Genomic DNA, 23,018 nt, shown 5'->3' with positions numbered 1-23,018 from the left:
GCTTGTATTGCTGGCAACCAGTGTAAAACTGCAAATATATTTAAAATTTTTCTGAAATTCAAGTACTGGCAAGAATGTCAGAGATGTAAGTTGAAACAGTTAAATCACTAATACAAAATTAGATGAGTAAATTTTCAATTTTTTTTTTTTTTTTTACTGAGGATCGAACTCATGACCTCACACTTGCCAGCCAGGTGCTTTTGACACCGAGTTAAATCCCCGGCCCAATTTTGACAAACTTCAGAAATCTACTGCAACAATTATTTCTTCTAATAGGCACTATACATAAGATATATTCAGAATATTTACATGACAGAGAACAAGACAGCAACTCTTTTTTTTTTTTTTTTAAATCGGTACTGCGATCGAACTCATGAACTCATGACCGCCTGCTTGCAAGGCAGGTGCTTATGCCGCTGAGCTAAATCCCCAGCCCCAAGACAGTAACTCTTAAATTCATTTAGGACACTTGTAATCTTTATAGGTCTTATGACAAAATATGCATTTTTATTTGCCAGATATAAATATTATATTCACTATAATAAAGAAAAATTAAGAGTTATAGAGAAGCAACAGAGTTACAAGTCTTATGTGCTTTACTGATATGGGGGCAGAACGAATCCAGAACGTTAGTCCAAAAAAGTATATGCTCCATCGCTGAACTACACTCTCATTCCAACCATTTGCTTTTGATACAAAATGCATTCAATAAATAATCTATTATTTCAATAGTAAATCACGAAGTAAATTTAGATACATGTAAAATTAGCTAATAATTTTGGTATAAAATGTTAAAGTTCATGGTAGGGGAGAAAATGCTTAAAGGGAAATCGTAGTGTTTGGACAACTTTGCAAGACTGTATCTGGCAACTTGAGCAACTATTTTGAAGATAACAATGTACAATATAACAACCATTGTTAAATTCCTATCATCTTGTTTGGAAACCCTGTATCACAAATGTTTCCTTGCTGCTGCTGCTGCTGTTGTTGTTCTTATATGGCTTTAGTTATTTTTTGTCTGTGTGTTTGCTTGATTTGGTTTTTGATTTTTTTCTTTAAAATAAGTTAAACATTTTATAAAATTTAAAAATAAAAATATTGAAGTTTAAAAAGAGAAGTTTAAGAGAATACTCAGCATATAAAGAATATGTTCTGCAACACACTTCATCAAAAACATGCAACCAATAATCAAGGAAAGAGGAACACATACATTGGAAATGAGAAAATATGATAGCTATAACGAGATTGGTATGATAACAAAACACACAAAAATGACTTCTGTGATTACAGGTGCATATCATTATTACTAAGCAATAATAAAGAGATGTAAATGTGTAACAAATTTATGATTTAACGAATTTTAGCCAGTAGATAAATATTCTTAGAAACACGTAAATCTTCAAATCAATTACTAAAAGATGAGAGATGCTGGAAATTCAAAGAAACTATAAAACAACCAAAATGTCAATCAAAATCTTCCTTCCCTAAACTCATATCACAGAAGATATACAAATGAATTCTTGAAATATTTAATATATTGCTTGAGATGCAGTTTTGTCAATTGCAATATACACATGCCAATTCCCTAAAGTAACAATATTATATGTTACAAACATGTATCAATAAATTACAATAAATGTAAAATACACTAAACTGGGCATGGTCTCACATGCCTATAATCCAAGAAAAGACGGTAAAGGTAAGAAATTACTGTTCATTTTATCAGATTTATGCAATATTTACCTCAAACCAAGTGATAGGATTATTTCCAAAAGATGTAAAGTATAAAACAAAAGAGGCCTTTATTCTGAGAACACGCAGAAAGATGACACCCCCCAGCGGCTAAAGTCCATCGATCTCTCTGGTGGACATGTGGCATGGGGGGATATAAGTATCCTAAACCTTTTCACCAAGTACGTGGGTACAAGGAAAAGGAAATTACACACACATTACAGCTAGGCATGCAATACTTCACTATAGGATAAATAATTACCTAGTGAAACGCAAGGGTAAGAGATAATAGTTTCTCTTTTTGACACATAGCTAAATGATAACTCAGGTGCCTAGCCTGTGCAATATGCCAGGGTCAGTCCACAGGAACACACACACATGCACACAAGTACATCATAGGAAAGTGGTGTTTATCTGATAAAAGATAAGGATATCTCAAGATGAGAAACCTATCATAAAACTTATCACCAAAAACACAAAGAAAAATTTCATTTGATTATTTGAATCTTGGCATAAATACAGTTTCTAAACTAGTCTTTCTTTCTTTCTTCTTGTTTGTTTTTGGAGACAAGGTCTTGCTATACAGTCCAGCCTGGCACTGAGCATGCTTTGTAACCCAGGCTGGCCTGGAACTTATGGTGATCCTCTTGCCACAGCCTCCTGAGTACTGGAATTACAGGCATGCACCACTACACCCAGCTACTCATTGTTTCTTAAAGACCTCTACATAAGAGAAAAAGTTGAAAGAAATTTTGTAAACAGATAAAACACATGGACTTCATATCTAACATACTGGGTCCAAGAATGAAGGAATTGTTTAGGTATTATGTACAAATCAGAAATAAGCATGTTTTACCTAAAATTTATTTAGAAACAGAAGAGACTTAGAATAACAAAGGCAATCCTAGGCAACAAAGGAAAGGCAAGAGGCATCAAAATTCCTGACTTTTTGGGGAAAGGGGAAAATACATATAAAAAACCTGATCCTTTCTAACTAAAAGAAAGTTAATGTCTAACATTCAAAATAACTAAAAATTAAGAAAAAGAATGAACAAATCTTTTGATGTATGTAGTAAAGGACTAGGAAAAAACTGAAAAGCTGAAAATGGTTGTTTCTGGGAAATGAAAATTAGTCACAAGAAAGAGAAGGATCAGTTTAACGTTTGTGTTAGATGTTGTAGAATTATTTCTCTTTAAAAGTATGTGCATGAAGTAATTCTATAGAAATAAATTTGTCATTTTCCAAGTTAGTGTAGATGCTATTCACCAAAGAAATATCTTTTGCAACTAAAAAAATCTTTGACTTGAAATTATACTATTAAACTACTGTGATAAAATCAGCATAGTACTGGCAAAAAAAACAGACTGAGGACCAGTGGAACAGATAAGATGCAAACACAACTCCAAACACACTCAGACAACTAATCCTTGGCAAAGAGGCCAAACATGTACAGAGGAAAAAAGACAACCTCTTTCATAAATGGTGTGGGAAACAACTCCAGTGATTCCCTTTGAATCCAAAACAATTACTGTGTCTTTAAATATTTGGAGACTCATTTCCTTACACTGATATATAAAAGGGTGGCTAGGGTATTTCCTTCTCTTCAATTAACTCTGAGCATGGCAAACAAGGCTAGACCTGGTGTTATGTGCAGCCATCACAGATGTGAGAGACAACTTCAGTGACTCCCTTTGGATCCAAAACAATTACTGTGACTTTGATTGCTTGGAGACTCATTTCCTTATACTGATATGTGAAAGGCTGACTAGGGTATTTTCTTCTCTTCAGTTGGCTCTGAGTTTTGCAAATAAGGCTAGCCTAGGTGCTAATATGCAAAATTTATAGCCATTAGACAGTCCTGTTTCCTCACATAGTGCTATCCACATACAGGATTGAACTGGTGAGATGTTAGAGCAAACAGCTCGGACTCCCCAAAGAACAAGAGTTTGCATATCACAAACCAAAGCGATAGTCCCCCAAAACAATTACACTGTTATCTTAATTGGGTTATGTAAATTGATCCTTCTGCACATCTTTATCTCTGCAAATTACAGAGATGCCATTCTTGCACCTGGCCAGCCAGCTCAAGTTACTCAGTAATCCCTGACATCCTGACTATCTCTCATCCCTGAGCAACCCCCCGCCTTTTTTCACAAGATAATAAATGCTGGGAGAGGCCTACGATGGGGGGCCTTTGTCTGCACATCCTCACAAAGATTGGATTTAGGACCCCTTAGCTGTCCTTAACTTGGAATACGCTGCCTTTGTGTTTTTACTCTTGCAGTGGACTGACTGCATTGGTGGTGGTAGATTGGAATTGACCAGCTGGGATTTCAATAACATCTCAATGGGATTACAAATATAACTTTTTATTGTAAGGTAGACTAGAAAGAGGATTACAATACTTGGGTGACTGAACTTGATTTTTAGATTTACAATAAATGGTACTGGAAAAACTGCCAAACTAGATCTGTGTCTATCACCAACTAAAGTCAAAATGGATCAAAGATCTAAATATTAAAACAGAAACCCTAAATTTTGTAGAAGACAAAGTGGGCAGAGAGTTCATGAAAAAAAAAAAACTGCAAGGGAAGTACTTCAAAGAATCAACAACTTGGATCTCACCTTATTAAAAAGTTCTGAACAGCAAAAGAAATCAGCCACAAAGTGAAAAGAAAACCCACAGAGCAGGAAAAAAAATTTAACCATCTCTCACACAAATGACTTCTATCTAGAACATATAAAGAACTGAAAAAAAAAAAAAATCAGACTTCCCATGTTCAAAGACCCAACCCAAAAATGGGCACCCAACATAAATACACACTTCTCAGATGAAGAAATACAAATGACAAATAAATATATGAAAAAATGTTTGACATCATTTTTCATTTGAGAACTGTAAATTAAAACAACACTGAGATTCCACCTCACTCTGGAAATGGCCATCATCAAGAAATCAATCAAAAACAAAAATGCTGGCAGAACTGTAGGGAAAAAGGAACCTTTCTCCACTGTTAGTGGGAGTGCAGACTGTTAGAACCACTGTGACAATCAGTGTGGAGATTCCTCAAAAAACTAAAATTAGCAGTCCCATTTGATCCAGCTATTCCCCTTCTGGGTATTTTCCCAGAAGAATTTAAAACATCATATAACAGCAATATATGTGCATTCATGTTTATAGCAGCAGAATTTGTAATTGCTAAATCTTGAAAGAATCCAATTTCCTATCAACTGAGGAATGAATAAAAGAGATGTGGTATTTTAAGGCCAGGGATTTAGCTCAGTGGTATAAGCACCTGCCTGACAAGCATGAGGCCATGAGTTCAATCCTCAGTATAAAGAAAAAAGACGTGGTATTTTTATATAATAGAGTACTACTCAGCTATTAAGAAGGACAAACTCAAGGCTTTTATATTATAGTTAAGTGGATGCAACTAGAAACCATACTCAGAAGAGAAATACACATGCATGTATGAGCATCATTCTGCCTCCATAATGTAAGAAACTTAAAGAGTAAGTAAGCTCTAAAATCTGCAATACATATTGAAAAAGGGAAAGAAAGTACCCACAAGGAAAAAACAACTGGGATGGGGGAAAGGAGAAATGAAGGGGGGGGGGGGAATACACACACACACACACACACACACACACACACAAGGTATCTAACATAATTACACTCCTAGTTTCTTTTAGTTTATTGAAAAGATCTGTTGGTGCTTATATTGATTGAATGATCTTGCATGCCTATATTTAATCTGAGCAATTACTTTGAAGATGACAATACAGAATATATTATTCATTGTTAGCTTCTTATTATCATTTTGAAACTCTCCATCATTGTTTTTGTTTACATTTCTCCCTTTAAAATAACATTTAAAAAAACCATGTTCACTGTCTACTATTGAGTCACGAGACCAAAATTAGTATGTAGTATCATAAGGCAATAAACATAAATTAGTGACACAAGGGTTGAGGTGAAAGACACTAGGTCACTGCATGGGTATGGTTCAAGATTAATATGCAACATTTTGGAAAATAACTGGGAGAATCATCCCACCAAACACAAGATCAACTGAGAAAAAAATCACAGTGTTTGTCATAGTCTTAACATTCACTAAACCTATGTCAATTCAATAAAGCTGTGGTTCCCCACTAAAGAAAAATTATGAAGGAATAGCTCTTAATAATTTAGATCTCACCATCAACATACATTAAGCACAGAAAACTTTCTCCTTGTGTCTTAGTTGCTTTTCTCTCATTGCTAAGACAAAATACTCAATGCTCAAAATTAAGGAAGGAATGGGTTATTTAGCTCACATTTCCTAGAGGTTTCAGTCCCTATTCAACTGGCTGCAAAGCAGGGTGATATGGCAAAGGGGCAAAAGTTCATGGTGTTGGCAGACAGCAAAAGCCACAACAGAAAAAAAGGGGGAGACCAAGTCTCTTTACCTCTCCTATATTTTAAGCAGGCTACCCACTCTAGGGTGGGTATAATACTCCCAACATTCCCATACACCCCTCTTGCAAACGCTGAAGATACTTACAAAGTGAGGACCCTGCCTCTCTGCTGACTCACTTAGGTAAACCTCTAAATTTCTCAAGTTGAAACAATATAATAACGATTATAACTTGATTTAAAAGAAAAACAGGATTGGCATATAAATATTTATTGAAATACTGAAAAAAATTTCAATTTTGCTGAGAAACTCCTGCCAAAAACATGACGAGTTTCACTGATTTGAAAAGAAAACACTGATGTGAAATTAACTTCCTACTAAATATTGCATGGATTCAAGTCCCAAGCAGCTGAAGATCTATGGCATTGCATGTTGATAATCCTGACAGCATTGTTGGGAGAGTTTGTTTGTAATTCTCTGCTCCCCAATATTAGTTCTACTGCAGACTTTGGTTTGTTACTTAGAAAGGTCAGTGTTAAAACATAAACATTAAATCTGTTGAAAGACAAAGTAGGCAGAAATCTTGAAGACATAAAGAGTAGGTAAAGAATTCACGCACAAGAATCAAACTGCATGCGAAATACTTCACAGAATCAATAACTAGGATCACATCCTATTAAACAATTTTTGCATGTTGAAAGAAATCTCCAGCATAGTGAAAAGAAAACCTACAAACTGGAAAAAAATCTTAGTGAACTGTCCCTCAGACAAAGGACTTATGTCTACAACATATAAAGAATTTTTAAAAATCAGATACCCAAAATTCCAAGACCCATTCCAAAAATGGGCATCTGAGATGAATACACAGTTCTCAGATTAAGAAGTACCAATGACAAATACATGAAAAAATGCTCAAAATCATTAGTCATTAGAGAAATGCAAATTAAAACCACACTGAGATTCCATCTCACTCCAGAAAGAATGGCCAGGATCAAGAAATCCAACAACAACAAATGCTGGAGAGGCTGCAGGGGAAAAAGGAACTCTTCTGCACTGTTGGTTGAAGCGTAGACTGGTGCAACCATTGTGGAGCTCGGTCTGGAGATTTCTCAAAAAGCTGGGATTGGAAGTCCAATTTGACCCAACTACCAGCTATTCTACATTTAGGCATATTTCCAGAACTAAAAACATCATACCACAGTGATATATGTGCACCCATGTTTATAGCAGCACAATTTGTAATAGCCAGATCCTGGACCTAAATCCCCATCAACTAAGCAATGGATAAAAAGATGTGGTACTTTTATACAATAGAGTACTACTCAGCTATAAAGAATGATCACATTGAAATATTTATAAGTAAACGGATGCAACTCGAGACCATACTCATAAGTGAAATAAATGAAACTCACATGTGTAAATATCGTATAGTCTCCCTAGTATAAGAAATGGTAAGAGTACATAAGATACAAAAAACACAATAAGTACTGTGAAAAGATAAGAATCTCCTTAAAGGGGAAAAAATAACATCCCAAGGAAAATCAGGAAAAAGAAAAAGGAAGGGAAAAGAAAAAAATATTGAAAATTATATAAACACACTTAGGATTGCTAAGGTGACTGTGCTACAAATTGTATAAGTTCTTGGAACAAAATAGTTAACATTGATAGGACTGGAACAATTGGGCATATTATTGTATGGTGATCTGAGGAACTCTTGAAGATCATTATGTAAAATCATAACCCTAGTTATGCTCTTACCACCTTGTTTGGAAGGCTTATATTGTCAGTGCTTTGGACTCTTTGCTGTAGTTATTTATTTGTCTTTTTTGTTTTGTATTTTTCTAGCAATTTGTTTTGTTTTGTTTTTCCCTCTAATGCAGAAAAGACAGGTATACATATATTCATATATGCATAGAACTTTTCCTAAACAGTTTATGACAACAGATTATATAATGCATAATGAAATGAACAGCTACTTTGAAGAAAAAGAGTCACTAAGGTACCCAGTGCTGATTCAGTAGCATCATGCTGTGAAATCCAAAAATACTATTATTCTTTGTTCAGAGTGATTTTAATCTGTTTTTTAGTGCTTAATTTCAACATACATGAAGGTAGACAGCTATTTTGAAGAGAATGAGAGAGCTTATGGCAACCATTGTTGATTTCCCTCTTGTCTGGTTTTGAAGGTCTAAAATGCCTTCATCAATCTGTTCTGATCAGTTTAATCTTATTTTGTTCTGTATGAATTCATTGTGTGTGAAGATATGGACAACTATTTAGAAGAAAACAAGAGACATTATGATAGCCAGTGATGATCTCCAGTTGTCTTACTTTGAAATCTGTGTCACTTACATTGTTTTCTTCTGATCTGATTTGTTTTGTTTTGTTATGTTTAGTTTTACCCTCTTTAAAATAAAATTTTCAGAAAGAAAGAAAAAGGAAGAGTCAGTAGCACTCTTTCTTTCCTCTTGGGAGAAGATATGAAGTACCTGAGTATCTTTCCAAGGTACAAGAAAAAATCAATTTCCAACTTTAGGGGATACTCATCTCCATTTTTATTTTGACTAGAATGTACCTTAAGTGAGTTTAACAGTTCATCATTTTTTTCAATTTGCATAGCTTAACATGCTTCAATTGTTATGTGCAGTTACTTTGAACTATGATATGACTATTTAACGTTTCAGCAAAAGATGTTTATTGTCAGATAGTTAAATTAATACAAATGTTGATGATTAAAAAGACAGAGTAGGGGGCTGGGGATTTAGCTCAGCGGCATAAGCACCTGCCTTGCAAGCAGGCGGTCGTGACTTCAATCCCCGGTACCGATAAAAATGAAAAAGACCAAAAAAAAAAAAAAAAAAAAAAAAAGACAGAGTACCCTTGCAAGATTTTTGGACAGAAATTCACATGAAATTTAAGAATTCCAAAGGCACATTTCAGTAACAGTGGCAGATATGAAATTTAACTTGTTTACTCATAGATGTAATATTTGTGTCGTATTCCTTAATTCTAATACTTATGTATGATAGAAGAGGGATACTGCCTACTTTTATTTCAATCATGAACACATGACAAAATATATCAGAACATATTTAAATGGCAAGCTGTGGTATTCATACATTATTATTACTAGGTGTTTGCAGTCCTACAACTCAGACATTCAAAAATCATGGTTTCATGGTGCTACTACTAGGGGTGTCTGACCACAATTCCTCACTGCAGATTCATTGACTATGAGGCAAAGGTGCTGTAGCCTTTGGAGGAAGATGGAGGCGCTATCAAAGTACAGCTGACACATTACTGAAAACTGTTTCAGTTCAGCCCCACCACAGAGGAATTCTGTAATCCTAAACCTATTACTAAGGCTAATGAGTAATACAGATGAGCTCTTAAATTTCTTCAGAGCAGCAATCAGTTTAAATACACAAGTGTTCTATTTTTATTCTGACAGTGTTGGATATTATTTGTGAGTCAAATCTATCCCATTATAGTTTATTTCCTATGAACTCTTTGTGGATGGGAAAGCTTTGATTTATTGTCTGTGATACAAATAGAATGATCATCATTTATTTGCCATAAAATATTTGATTATTATGATTTTTAAAGTTCAGTACCTTTAAACTAAGTTTTTAATTAAGTGTTCCCTGGAGTAGTTCAGAGCATTTTTTCTCTGCCTATTCTTTCCCTCTCCCATCTAAATCTGTTTTGAGAGCAGCACTCTAATGCGTAGTAATTAATGCTCTTTCTGCAATGCAACTTTTTATGACAAGGTTATTATAGGGAGCATTCCCTTTTTGGTGCTTGCTGTAGAGGTATTCTGTAGCCTGGATGATAATCACTCAGATTTTGGGCAGCCTCAGTAAGTAGCTGCCCCAACTTCTCTGTTTGTGTGGGTAGTTGGGCAGTACGTAAGCCAACAGGCTTGCACTGGTTTCTTGCTGGAGACCTTCGACCAATTGGAAGTTCCTGTGATTTTTCACATCTAACCTAAAGTGCAGCAAAAGCATTAGACATGTAAACTCTCATTGATGAAATGGCAGGGACCAAAATTTTCCCACTAGCTCCTGTGAGTGACTTGTGAAGTTGTTGAGGGTGTTACTAGCTTGTGACAGCACTTATACAATAGTCCCAGGTTTTGCCCAGGGACTAGGAATTTCACACTTTCTTTTCTATGTATTACTTGTGAGCAAATGTGGTTGAGGACTAGCAGCTCAGTCTGAGCTGTTTCATTTGATTATCAACCTCAAGTTCTCAGAAGAAGTTACTAATCCTGGCTGCCTCAACAATAGAGAGTATAAATGTAAAAGAACAATGAATTCAACTGGATACTTAAGTATCCTCCTGCAGAGTCAGTAGGAAAAATGAGTGACATGGCTGAGATATAAACCTTCCCAACAGTATTCTGCATAAGAGACACGGAAAGAAACTACAGATGATCATTTCCTATCACTATTATGAAAAGTAAATATGATTAGAACACATTATTATTGTGCATAATACTATTTTAGCCTCAATTAGTAACTTATTCAAATTTCCACAATCACTCTAATTACTAATATGAGGAAAAGCCAAAAAGTGCATCAAAATAATCCATTCACTGGCTACATCAGGTGTAGTGATAAGAAATAAGAGAAGCATTGAAAGTAACCACAATTGCTGAATTCACCTGCATCATGATTCTATGGAGTTTTATGCATATTTGTGTGAAATATAAAGAAAATATTTTAATCATAACTTTTTTTTGGGTGCACTTTCTTACTTGCCCACCAAGACTATCAAATCCTTTTGGTTAAATCATGATGAAAAGTTTCTAAATCTTTAAGGTAAATTCTTTTCTTTACACACAACTTGCTGGAAAAGAAGCAAGGACACTGCAGGATGGGGAAGAAGCCTGCTGCACTGTGGTTCAAATAATTCTCTCAAGGGAAATAGCAGGCCCCAAATTCAATACTCACAGTACCCAGAGCCACCATGATTCTGATAAAACGAGATCCCAGTAAGTACGCTGCTGGAAAGCATATTTCAGCTCAGTTTCATCATGAATCATTATACAGAGGTACCAAGTGATGGTACCCTGACTTACTCTATTAACATAAATGAAGACAATAATCTCAAAGGGCCTCATTATTTTAAAATGTACATTTTTACAGTTCAAACATTATGGTAACTTTAAGGTCCCAGTACTAGAATCAGGGGAAAATACATTGTTTTCCAAAATGATTCTATCACAAAACAAATGTAAAATTTACACACTATCTACATCCAGAAGAATTGAAGCATTTCTTTTTTTTTTTTTTTTTTTTTTTTTGTCTTTTTCATTTTTATCGGTTTTGAGACTGGCTATCACACGTTCTTTTCTTTTTTTTTAATCACATGTTCTTTACCTGCAAATATTACAACATTCTAGACTTAAAAACAGGAAATAGTTGATGTCTAACTTAACAAGCATTATTATATTGATAATTAGAAGTGATTATAAATTCCCCACCAGAGCTGGGCTTGGGCTTGGGGATCCACATCTTCAATCACACTTTTGTCAGGGATGAAGCAATATCACAAGTCAAACCCTCAGCTTGTACAGTGAGACTGCACTCTTAAAACTAAATGCTACTACTAATAAAATAATTGAATTTTTTATCATTTATTAAATATATGTAGCTTTAAAAAAAATCCTGGAACTGGGGGTTTAGTTCAGTGTCAAAGTGCCTGCCTGGCAAGCGCAAGGTGGTGAGTTCGATCCTGGGTACCAAAAAAAAAAAAAAAAGAAAGAAAAGAAAAAATCCTGGATTCAAGGCAAAGTACTCATCTGATGACAGACAATGCTACTCTCCTAATTTTTTTTTTTTTTTTTTTGGTCTTTTTTCCTTTTTATCGGTACTGGGGATCAAACTCACGACTGCCTGCTTACAAGGCAGGTGCTTATGCTGCTGAGCTAAATCCCCAGCCCCTACTCTCCTAACTTTTTAACCCGTAAGACCAGACAAAACTTTCTAAATTCCAATTTTACCTCTTGTGTGTTTAATAACTTAGTAACACAGGCTTATTAATATTTCTAATTTTTTTCTCTTTGCTTTAGGTCTCTAATATTTGATTCATATTGAACCCAAGCCAGCACAAGAACCCTTGCTTACTGTCACATAAAAATATTCCAGTCTCCAGAGGAAATCTTTTCTACTTCAGAAGCTGTCTTAGTCATATTCCACCAGCCTCGCCTTTCCCACACTCTGACCCTCTTCTTCACCCCTTCCCTCACCAAAAAGCCCTTTCACTTCATACAATTGATATGCATGCAGAACTGGTATTTGGAGCTTAAGCTCTACATCCCTACCCCATTTAGGAAAAGAGCTACTTCAATAAGCATTTCTTTCTTATTTCTACAAACTATCCACGGCTGCAAAGATTATATGAGAGGTGGTATCCATTTCTCTTTCCACTCACAGCCAAATCACATTTACTTGAGGATGTTGTACTTCAAGTGGAGCAGCAGTTACCAGCTAACCCTTTCGGAGAGACCCTTTTGGAAAGATGTTACTTGCAAGGTTACTTTATTTGCTCCTTCAAAACAATTAGTCCCACCTCCAAATCTTTGGCATTGTTTACAGTAATGGAAACTTTTGTTCTTATTTCTTTCAGTGAGGTAGATTTAATTATATTTAGCTTGATAACTGCTCAAACTGAAATTCATTGATATCATGGTAAATATTTTTTTACATTTTCAGACAATGACTTACATTGTGAAACAGTGGTTAGAAATACAGGCATTTACTGTTATCATAATGAAGACAAGTTTGAGAACATATCTTGCAGGTTTCTGACCTTCTACTGTAAACTCCTATTAAATTTACCACTAATAGATGTCTTACTTAATTTCCTGTTACTGGGAAAATGTACCCCAAACCACAATGTAATGGAAGAGATTTTATACTCATGTTTCAGTCCATGACTAGCTGGGAATAAGGCAGAAATAGGATAGCAAACAATCAAGATAGAATAAAAACCACCAGGAAGCAGGGAGAGAAGGGAAAAGACAGAGAACAGAATGCACTTTTCCAAGTCACACTCCAGTGACACACCTTCATCCAGGTTCCACAACCTAACAGCACATTGATTGAACACATCAATCAATGATTCCACTGATGAGCACAGGCACCCACATTCCAAACAACTTACAAACACAGGGACCTGTGAGGAACATTTTAGATATAAACCATGATGCCAAGTCTGCACTTGAGAGGAGGGAGACAGGACACCCCAACATATCATAGTCCCACATGCCAGTCAGGAGTCTCTCTGCAACCTCCTTGTGTCACTGCACATTTTGCAGAGAAGCATGGCTGCAGGCACTGTGCTACTAAGGACAGGACTCAGGCCATGCTGAAGTCACCTCCATGGGTTAGGATAAGATACTTAGGTCGTGCTGGTGGGCACATCATCACCCAGAGGGCCAGAAAGGACAGAGGCTGTAGCACCAGCAGTGGATATGTTTTAAAAAAAAAGACATCACATTTGATGAAGAGAGAACCAAGTCCTGCCAAGGCTAGTTTTGTGCAGACAATAAAATCAGCAACTGCAGAACACCTAAAAGCAAGGCAATTCACACAGTGAAATAACTGAGTGAAGTAGCTGAAATATGAACTTCCCTGCAACCTTGTGGGTAATAGCTTATGGCAAAGAAATGACATATAATCTTTTTGGTGGATTAAAGTACTATAATATCTTCAACTATCAACTTCTTCAAAATTCCAAAGAGTTTTAAGCTAGCAACACTCTGCTTAATGCCAAGGTGGTACTCTCAGAGAGCACCCAAAAGTCCATCTTGTGGCCACCTCTGAGTGTAGTCAGATGAAATCAAAGAGACAAAGCAGAAGTGAGCACAGTCAAGTCTGTTCACCACAACCATGATTCTGTGGAGGTTTATACATGTGTGTGTTAAATGTAAAAAAAATTAGTTTATGTCTAAATTTGCTTTGCTTCTTCAGATGAAGTCCTCTAGTTTTGTAAAATAAATAAATAAATAAATAAATAAATAAGATCCAAAATGTACAATAGATACTGTGAAAAAGAAAGAGAAAGAAAGAGCTCGAAAGGAAAGAACAACTGGGATACGGCAAAGGAGTAGAGAAAGGGAAAAGATTATATAGTGTGTATATTATATATATATATATATATATATATATACAAGATAGATAACTATACTACTAATCTGTCAGTTCACCAAAAAGAACAGCTTGTGCTTTCACTATTTGTTTGATTTTTTTCATGCCTAAATCTTCTAATCTGAACTACTTTGAAGATAACATGCAATATATTAACTAGTGTTCATTTCCTACTACTTTGTTTTGAAATTCTGTATCATCATTTTCATTTTTTTGTGTATGCTCTTTTAATAAAGAAAGAGAACATATACCCATTGTTAAACTACAAGGCATTATCTGGTAGCAGACATTATGCTTAGTGTACCTTATAATTCAACTCCCAATAAATAGGTAAACAAATAGCAAAACAAATCAAATAGGTATGGATCAATCATAAAACAAAATTTCTAAGCCCGTTAGGAAACCTTTTTCCTTTTCTACAAACAACATGTATCAAAAGAAATGACAGGGAAGAAATTCATAAGAGAACCCTCACTCAGAACATTAAACATATTCCTGAGTTTACACACCATCTCTATCTCATTGTGCTCCATGTGTCCAGAGTGTCTCACTCACACATGGTGAGGAAAATATGCACCGCTAGGAAACTGTAACATGCTTCTCAGCCATCCTCCCAGAGTACACTTTCTTTCTTTCCACTGGATTAATTTTGAAAATACACAACTGCTCACCCATTCATTAAAAGTTGACCTTTGTCTTTTCCAGGTTTCACATCAAAATTCAAAGTTGTGTTTTTTGTTGAACAATAAAAAGTTCTCCTGGTAACAGGTGAGCCCAAACTTCCAACACTCACACCACCCAGAGTCACCACAATTCTGTCAAATTCAGTCCAGTTCTAACACATAGATTTGACATCGAGCATAACTGTCCTGAAGTAACATGTTATAGAAAAAAGGTGGGTCCTCAGCATGTGAGAAACCCAAAAGAACACAGAGGGACTCAAGGATTGCAGTCAATTATAACTTAGGGAACATATAACAAAGGCCCATGGTCATCTCTTCTCCCAGAGAGATACAAATCACTGAAAAGTGAAAGACCTTGGAAATGAAAGTTCTGGACAGTTCTGCTTTCTGCTCCTTAATGTCATGGAATGAGATTCCATGACTTGGCAAACTAGTATAGAAAGACAGATGTTTTCCCAAGCTTAAAGCAATTACTTCCCCAAATCAGTATAAATTAGAAATTGTAATGGAAGTAACTTTTCTTCAGCCTTACACATGCTTGGTGATTTGTGTTTGACTGCTCAGATTTGTGTCTGGTCATTGAAAATTTCCACCCTACCCACCTGTTATGGTGATGCAAGTCAGACAGTGTGAAAAGAGAGGAGCATCTCTTACTTTATTTGATTTTATTATTTTGTAAGACAGGGCCTTATTCTGTAGTTCAGGCTGACTATGAACTCACTATGGATCCCAGAATGGCCTAGAAATTGTGACAGTCCTTCTGCCTCAGCTTCCCAAGTGCTGAAATTACAGGCATGTGCCCCCATTCTCAGCCCCCTTTATAATCATAATAACTACCAAATGAAATCAAAGCAAACAAAGGAGCAAAAAATCCATAGTGTCCCCTTTTCAAACACTGCTTATACTATTACTTTGATTCTGTGGCTCTAGGGAACCTGATTAAAACAGCTCTCAAGGACCAGGGATTTAGCTTAACAGCATAAGCCTGGCAAGTGCAAGATCTTGAGTTTGATCCCCATTACTCCACCAAAGAAATCAAGCTGGTGAGTATGATTTGTATAGGGGACTTTTTGAAGAATTGAACTGGATGCCCTACTTGAATTTGAAAGAGAAAACATTATGATCAATGGAAAGGAAGTTGAAAACAAAATGTGTTGAAAATATACAGAATATGCCTGATCAAGCAAACATTACTGCAAAGCCTTAGGTTCTTTTTTTTTTAATCAGTACTGGGGATTGAACTCACGACCGCCTGCTTGCAAGGCAGGTGCTTATGCCACTGAGCTAAAATCCCCAGCCCCCAAGCCTTAGGTTTTTAAAACTTGCTCACCACACTTTCTTGATCTATGTTTGGGGAAAGAGATGCAACACAATACAAAATTCATAATACAGTAAATAGCTCATGCACGTCACTGAATACAGTGCACTGTAAATCACTGTTCACCATTGGTGGCCTGCTGCTGCCACAGCAGAGATTGCTTACTGCTGTCCACCATCCTGAGCACTTACTGCACCTTATACCAAAACATAAAGTAAAAATCTCAAGGTAAGATTTCCACTTAATCATTTACTTTTATTCTTTAGTACTGCAGATTTATTACAGGGCCTAGGATTACTGTTCAGTGGAAATAAATCACAGAATTTATATATCATATTAAAAGAGGGTCTTGATCGATTGTCCAGGCCAGGATTAATACTCTCATCACAGATTCCCAAGTGGCTAAGAGTAAATGTTTGAACCACCACACCTCTCTGATTTTTACTTGACACAAGCAAAGGAAATCTTAGTAAATTCTAGTGAATAAAGAACCTCAATCTTAAACTCATATAGCATCATATGTATCACATCCCACAAGTCAATAAGGTATAAACACTACCAAAAGGTCTCACTACCCCAATCAATTTAGGAAGACCTGATTGCAAAATTTTAAAAATTCCAGCATTCAGTTCCTGTATAATAAAAATATAATGCACAACTTGAAATCATTTGTATCCTAGGGAAATTTTTTTAATTCTATTTCAATGATGGTGTTGATAAAGGGGAATGAAACTCCCAACTTCCTATGTCCGGTGCGAGTTCATGGTCTCTAAAATTGAAAAATGAATTTTAGGAACAATGGAGGTTAAGAGTAGAATATATTTATTGAGAGAAAGAAAGGTTCTGTCTAAAAGAGACAGAATGGATCCTTAGTGGGTTGCCAAGGACTCTGTCTTTTCCAGGGACTTTGATAAAGCAAAAACATGGGGTGAGATGGGTTCAAGGTGAGGGAAAACTAGGAATTCACAAGGCAGTTGGGCATAAGTTGGGACATAACTATAGCTAGCCAATAAGATTAATAGTTCAGGTAAAATTGATTAAAATGGGGACAAATGAGGAAGCAAGTTGTGAGGAAAGCAGGCATTCTTACAGAGCAGTGACTCTACCCTAGGAGGTTGGGATGGTTACACCTGGCTGCCCCAGGGTGATAGGGAACTATTTAGAGTATCAGTTCTCAGGATGTGGATGCATTTGTTTGATTCTTTGTCTTGAGGCCTGGCCCACAGCAGGAGGTGTCTGTCTCCCTCACAGTTGTAAGATATCTAGGCTTCTGCACTGGCTCCTTGGAAGACCTATCCATGTCTGACTGCCTGTAATGTTTCTAACTAACTCAGCTGCATGCAACATTGTCTACACTAATTAAACCTACGCCAGACAGTTTCCTATTTTCCAACACTACCTCAAAAAGGATTAGATTAACTGATCAGCGAGAACAGAAAACATATTTACCTATTATTAAGTTCCCCTTCTATCTTTAAGCCTGTGACTTCTGACCACCTCACAGACCAAACAAGCACACAATTCTCTCTTCAGGCTTACCCTAACAACAACCTGACTTTAACAGAAAATCTTCTAAGTTGTGAGTGCTACTATTTGTACTCTTCATTAAACTACATTTCCAATCATTGATATCCCTGCATAAACCCTACTCCGAGCTTCTCCTCTACTCTATTACACCATTTAAAGTCGACCTCAGAGAGAGAGAACTTCAGTATTTAAACAATATTTAGTACTAGGTCAAGCTCTATAGCCATAAATTTAGAAATGGCACCCCAGCCCTCTGCACTCATACACCTATCACACATAACAATTCCATGAATATGCCCCAGGACAGGGCTCTCTTAGTGTAGGTTGAACAGTCAATCCATTTTGGCAGTTATCCTTAGCAGGTACTTTCCCCTGCCCTAGTAAGGACTTTAACATCTCCCCCATCTTTCTGTGAATTCTAAACTCTAACAGTCCTCATTTCAATAGCCTAAGGGTGTCACCTAAAGAATTCAGTAGGGTACGCATGTCTTTTACATCGCCCTCTGTGGGACCCGGGAGTTCACCAAGTGTTTGGAAAGACACATCGCCACACTTCTCTGAATTCTCAGGAATTTGTCGACACATCATGAGTTCGGCAATGTGAGGACACAAGGGAAAATTAGGATCTCACTATAAATACAAAAAATGAAACAAAGAAACTGTCGATATGAAACCCTGCATCATAGACATTTATAAACCTCAGATCCTCCAGATCTGCTGCTGGCAGAAATGAGACCAGAGATCCAGCTCCACACAGCTGCCCCCAACACAAACCACATCTGAGTCAGGGTCTCGCAAAACCTCTCACTCACAACAGAATGCTGGAGGTGCCAGGACGGCACAGGGTTTGACAAAACAGCATTCTGGGCGGGTGGTGTCCCTGTGGAGAGAGGGTACTGAAGACCCAGAACTAGCCGTGCCTCAACAAGGCCCAAAAAGGACAGAGAATGACTCACTGCCAGGGCAGGAGGACCTCAGGGGCTGAGGGTAAGCACGGAGGATCAAGCCACCACACCTGGTGTGACCACTTCTGGCCAGATCTCACCCTAATTTCACCCCATTTTAGGGATCCCATCCCACAACGTCACCATTACGTGGCTTGAGGGTCTCTCAGGGTCTTTCCTAAGCAGGCTGTAGCAAGCAGAAACCACAGGAGACGGTCTAGTAAGCATTCTGCTCTGGACAGTGTGCTCGAGAAACGCACAGTGGCCATGACACCGGAAGAGCCCTCCAAATTTGGCCCACCTGATTGGATAGTTCATACAGCCCGCCCCCTCATCACTGATTGGGTCCCTGTCTATCGCCCTCCCTCTACATCAGGAATAGAGGGAGAAAGAAATGCCAGCCAGTTGAAAGCGGGTTCCCAGTGGAAGAATGGAGCGCGGCCACTTGGGGACCAGACTGTCTAACACACTGTTGAATTCACCTTGCCTGAGGGATACTTGCATTAAAGGGCTTTTCCCTGCTTTTTCAGTTCTGCTTCTGTTTTCCTTAAGGACTCCCTGCACTTTTGCTGAAAATGGGACACAAATGTATTCAGCAGGTTCTAGGGTCAACATTCTAGGACAGAATCAGTTTCCTGATGTTAGAAAACATCCTGAGGCTAGACCAATAGAAACATCGACTAGAGGGAGAGCAGGTTGCATACCAGGTCAATATTTTGGAGTGAATCAGTAAACTTCATTCTCAGGATTTTCACACTATCTCTCTCCATCTATTCTTTTCCAGCAAAGAATAAATAAATAGATAAATAAATAAACATCTGCCTCCCCGCAAAGGCACACAATTATTGTGTAAATGAAGAAATTAGAATTCAATATATAATAATCTGCAAAAGACTAGTGAGGACAAAATGGCAAAAAAAATGTCTACTCTCCTAGGGCCATTAAACAAAAACCTGAACTCTGAAAGTAAGCATATTGACAAGCATGATATCACATTGATTGTTGAAATGGAGCCTTCCCCCACTCATCCATTCAACCATTTAAATGTGATGAGGCAGGGACAGCTAAAGACTTCAAACTCTAAGCTCACCATGCCCTGTAGCTCACTCCTCAAAGAATGAAACTCTGACTCTTCAGGACTTCAATATTGCTGGAAAGAATACACTGCTTGGAACCATGTGCTACACTTGTTAGCAACTTGTTTTGACTGAGAGATGTGTAGTAGATTAGCAAAGTACACTTCTAGGAGTGTCTGGTACATTTGTTTCTTTAATCTTTACTCTCAGGCTCCTTCTCTACACTGTAGCTCACTGAAGTGATGAAGTTATCTTTTCGACTTCATTTCTGTTTGCCAAGATATTTCTCAATTGGAAATAGTCAAACCCAGACTGAATTATCTGAAACAATGAGACAAAACAAAATTATTTTTCTTAAATTGTCTATGTTGCTATTTTGTACCTGTAACTAAATAAGTTATTAAATACATCCCTAGACAACTCAGTTTTTTGTGGTTTCTACATTTCCATAAATTCATCAAATGTATCAATTTGTTTCCCCAACAATGATATAAATGGGGACTTTTAAATTACTGTTCTTCATACATATTTTTATATATGTAGATAAACCGACTCCAAAATTCTTTCCTATCAAAATCACTTATTTCCTCTACATCTCCTTTGCCTCCAGACAGACAGAACTATCTCAGTGTAAACAGGCATCTGGCCATGAACTTATGCCTAATTCAAAGAGACTGCTACAGATACATGCACTTGCATTACACATTATCTTACAAGCTGGTGGAGGCTTCCTTTATTACCTGAAAGTTTTGCCTGTAAGTGTTCACTTAGAAGAACCCAAGAAGAATATGTACAATTTTGTGAAGGAGTGTATGACAATGCTTTCTGGGAAATCACTCTAATATCCTATGTTGTTACAAATCAATCTAACACTTCATGTATAGGTTGCCCAAAATTTAAATATTATCTTTATTATTGAAAATTAACTCTTCATTTCATTACATGAATTACTTGTGGACACGCTTCACATCTTATTCAAAGTTGCCTCTTACAGAAGATTTCTCTCAGTCTCTGATACAGTCTTTAAACTTCACTGAAGACAAATGGAACCCTGTCTCATCACCTTTTATTCCAAGTTCCTAATCTTGGTAAAAGAGAATTTCACAATCTGAGCTGTAAAAAGTTGAGGACAGAGAAAAGTTTTGCTTACAGTCATTATTGCTTCTCAGGATTTGTAATATTTTCATACCAACTAGGAATGAAACTCATAGTGATGATAGTAAGAGAAAATTTAAAGTACAAGGTGCTGTGAGTGAAAGAAGATAGTGAAAGAAGATAGTGTGAAAGAAGATAGTGTGAAACTCACTAGCTCAACAAAAGAGGTGGCACTTCACCTTCAGTGCTTTGAGTGACACAGTGTATTTTCTGAGGCAATTTTAAAACAGCATTGATGGTAGAAAAAATAGTTTGGGGGCCAGGGATTTAGCTCAGTAGCATAAATGCCAGCCTGCCAAGTGCTAGGTCATGAGTTCGATCCTCAGTGCCAAAAAAAGAAAAGGTAGTTTGAAGCAAAGTCATGTTGGTGCACTAAGCATGAAAAGAAGTCATTATTAAACACTGTCTGAGTGTAGACCATGAGGAGGCAGGCTCATGTTGCAGAAGCATTCTGATTTAAGATAGTGATGTGTAACCTTTGAAGCTAGGTAACAGTGGTTGTTTCCCCACCCTGTGACTCTCTAAACATGGCTGAGCCAGGCAGGATGCACAATCACCATTCGAGGGCTGTCAACTATGTTAGAGCCTCAAGATAAAAGACTAAGACTTCCTAGGGCAGAAAGTTTGCACATCAGACCTGAAGCACTGCCACGTAAACATTAAATTCTACAATTGTGTTCTGCAGATTGGTCTTTCTGCATGTCTGTCTGCAATTTACAGAGGTGCTTTCAGGCCCCCATACATAGCCCAGCTCACAGTACTGATGTATTTCCCACCGACTCACAGTGATTCATCTTCAAGCAAGAAAAAAAAATCTTGGTATTTCTGATATTCTTGGGAAGTAGTGCACAAGAATTTGAAATTGTTAGGACCATATCTATTAATAACAAGTGAAAATAAGAAACCAGTAAGACTACAATGAAATACACTGGATCAGTAATAAGTTTTGTTGAAGATAAGGAGATAACTCACAAACTTGTATTGCAAATGTAAAGAGCAAGTCATGTTGGAAAAGTCTACAAGTTTCTGCAAGAAAAAAACACAGTTATTTTATGATCAGTTCACCCCTGAAAGTAAACACAGTACTTCACATTCAATAAGGTAGAATGAAAAGAAGTGTACACTGGTTTTTTTTTAAAATGGAAGTGGATCATAATTTCAAATGGTGCGAGATATTTCTCAATGGGAGATCATAAACAATATCACACATTAAAAGAGAGAGAGAGAGAAAGAGAGAAAATGTATTGTAGTCTCATAGTTTCTTTTTGAGTTGTGAATAGCATAGCAACTTATCAACCTAACATGTCTACTTCTAATTATTTCCTAAATGCACCAACTCTGCTCAGATAATTTGCATCTCTGTAGAGTCTCCAAGGGAACTGCATTTCAATGTCTCTCAAATGGTGCATTTCATAATGCATAAATACTCTCATGAAACCCACCAAACCTTCTCCTATATATACAAAAGATACAATTTAATACTAATATTGCCCCTGAATGTTTAGACTTTATTGTTCATGAAAGCTGGCAAGTAGTACCAATTTAAATGTCTATCAATTGCTGAATGACCAGTAATTTAAGACACCCGTGGAATAGCATTTTAGATAATTATCAAAACAAATTATATGTTGAGGAAAAATCTTGGAAATGTGCTTTTAAGATAGGATCAGAGGCAAGGGTTGAATTATTCACCTCATATGAAATGACAATTATAGAAATATATATGGGGTGGACAGTTCCTATAGTGAGAGACAGTTTAATATTACTGTATGAAGCTTCAGAAAAGGAAAGTATTGATTAAAAAGAACAATTCATTTAGGAGGGATTTAAAAAGATTGTGGACTTTTTATGTATGATTTAAAATAATTAAAGAGTAAAGGTAAGTTAATTGTTTCTTACTAAATTGGGCAGGGAGGAAATACCTAATTGAGAATTCTCAAAGCATTTGGATAGCAATTACCAGCAAATCTACCTGCAATAAGCCAACAAATAAAGCAGGAGAAAATATGGTTAGAAAACGAAGTTTAAAA

The 23,018-nt window shown here is 36.6% G+C and overlaps 1 protein-coding gene across 3 annotated transcripts in view; it reads right to left on the bottom strand.

Annotated features, from left to right (window-relative positions):
• The window catches only part of LOC100726437 (zinc finger protein 709-like), a 28,523-nt gene extending 9,489 nt beyond the window's left edge, over positions 1–19,034 (bottom strand). Inside the window, exon 1 of one of the 3 annotated variants that reach the window (XM_063233821.1) lies at positions 18,902–19,034. In XM_063233821.1, the coding sequence (XP_063089891.1) occupies positions 18,902–18,985 (84 nt within the window). In that variant the 5' untranslated portion in view covers positions 18,986–19,034. The remainder of the gene's footprint in view (positions 1–18,901) is intronic. The other 2 variants (XM_013143304.3, XM_063233822.1) reach the window with 2 other exon arrangements.
• Positions 19,035–23,018: the final 3,984 nt, after the last annotated feature.

This window comes from Cavia porcellus, unplaced genomic scaffold (genome assembly GCF_034190915.1).
Source record: "Cavia porcellus strain 051 isolate PalLab524CR breed Dunkin Hartley unplaced genomic scaffold, mCavPor4.1 scaffold_23, whole genome shotgun sequence".
Classification (NCBI taxonomy): domain Eukaryota; kingdom Metazoa; phylum Chordata; class Mammalia; order Rodentia; family Caviidae; genus Cavia; species Cavia porcellus.
The sequence above is the reverse complement of the archived record's forward strand: the minus strand, read 5'-3'. Positions and strand labels throughout refer to the sequence as shown.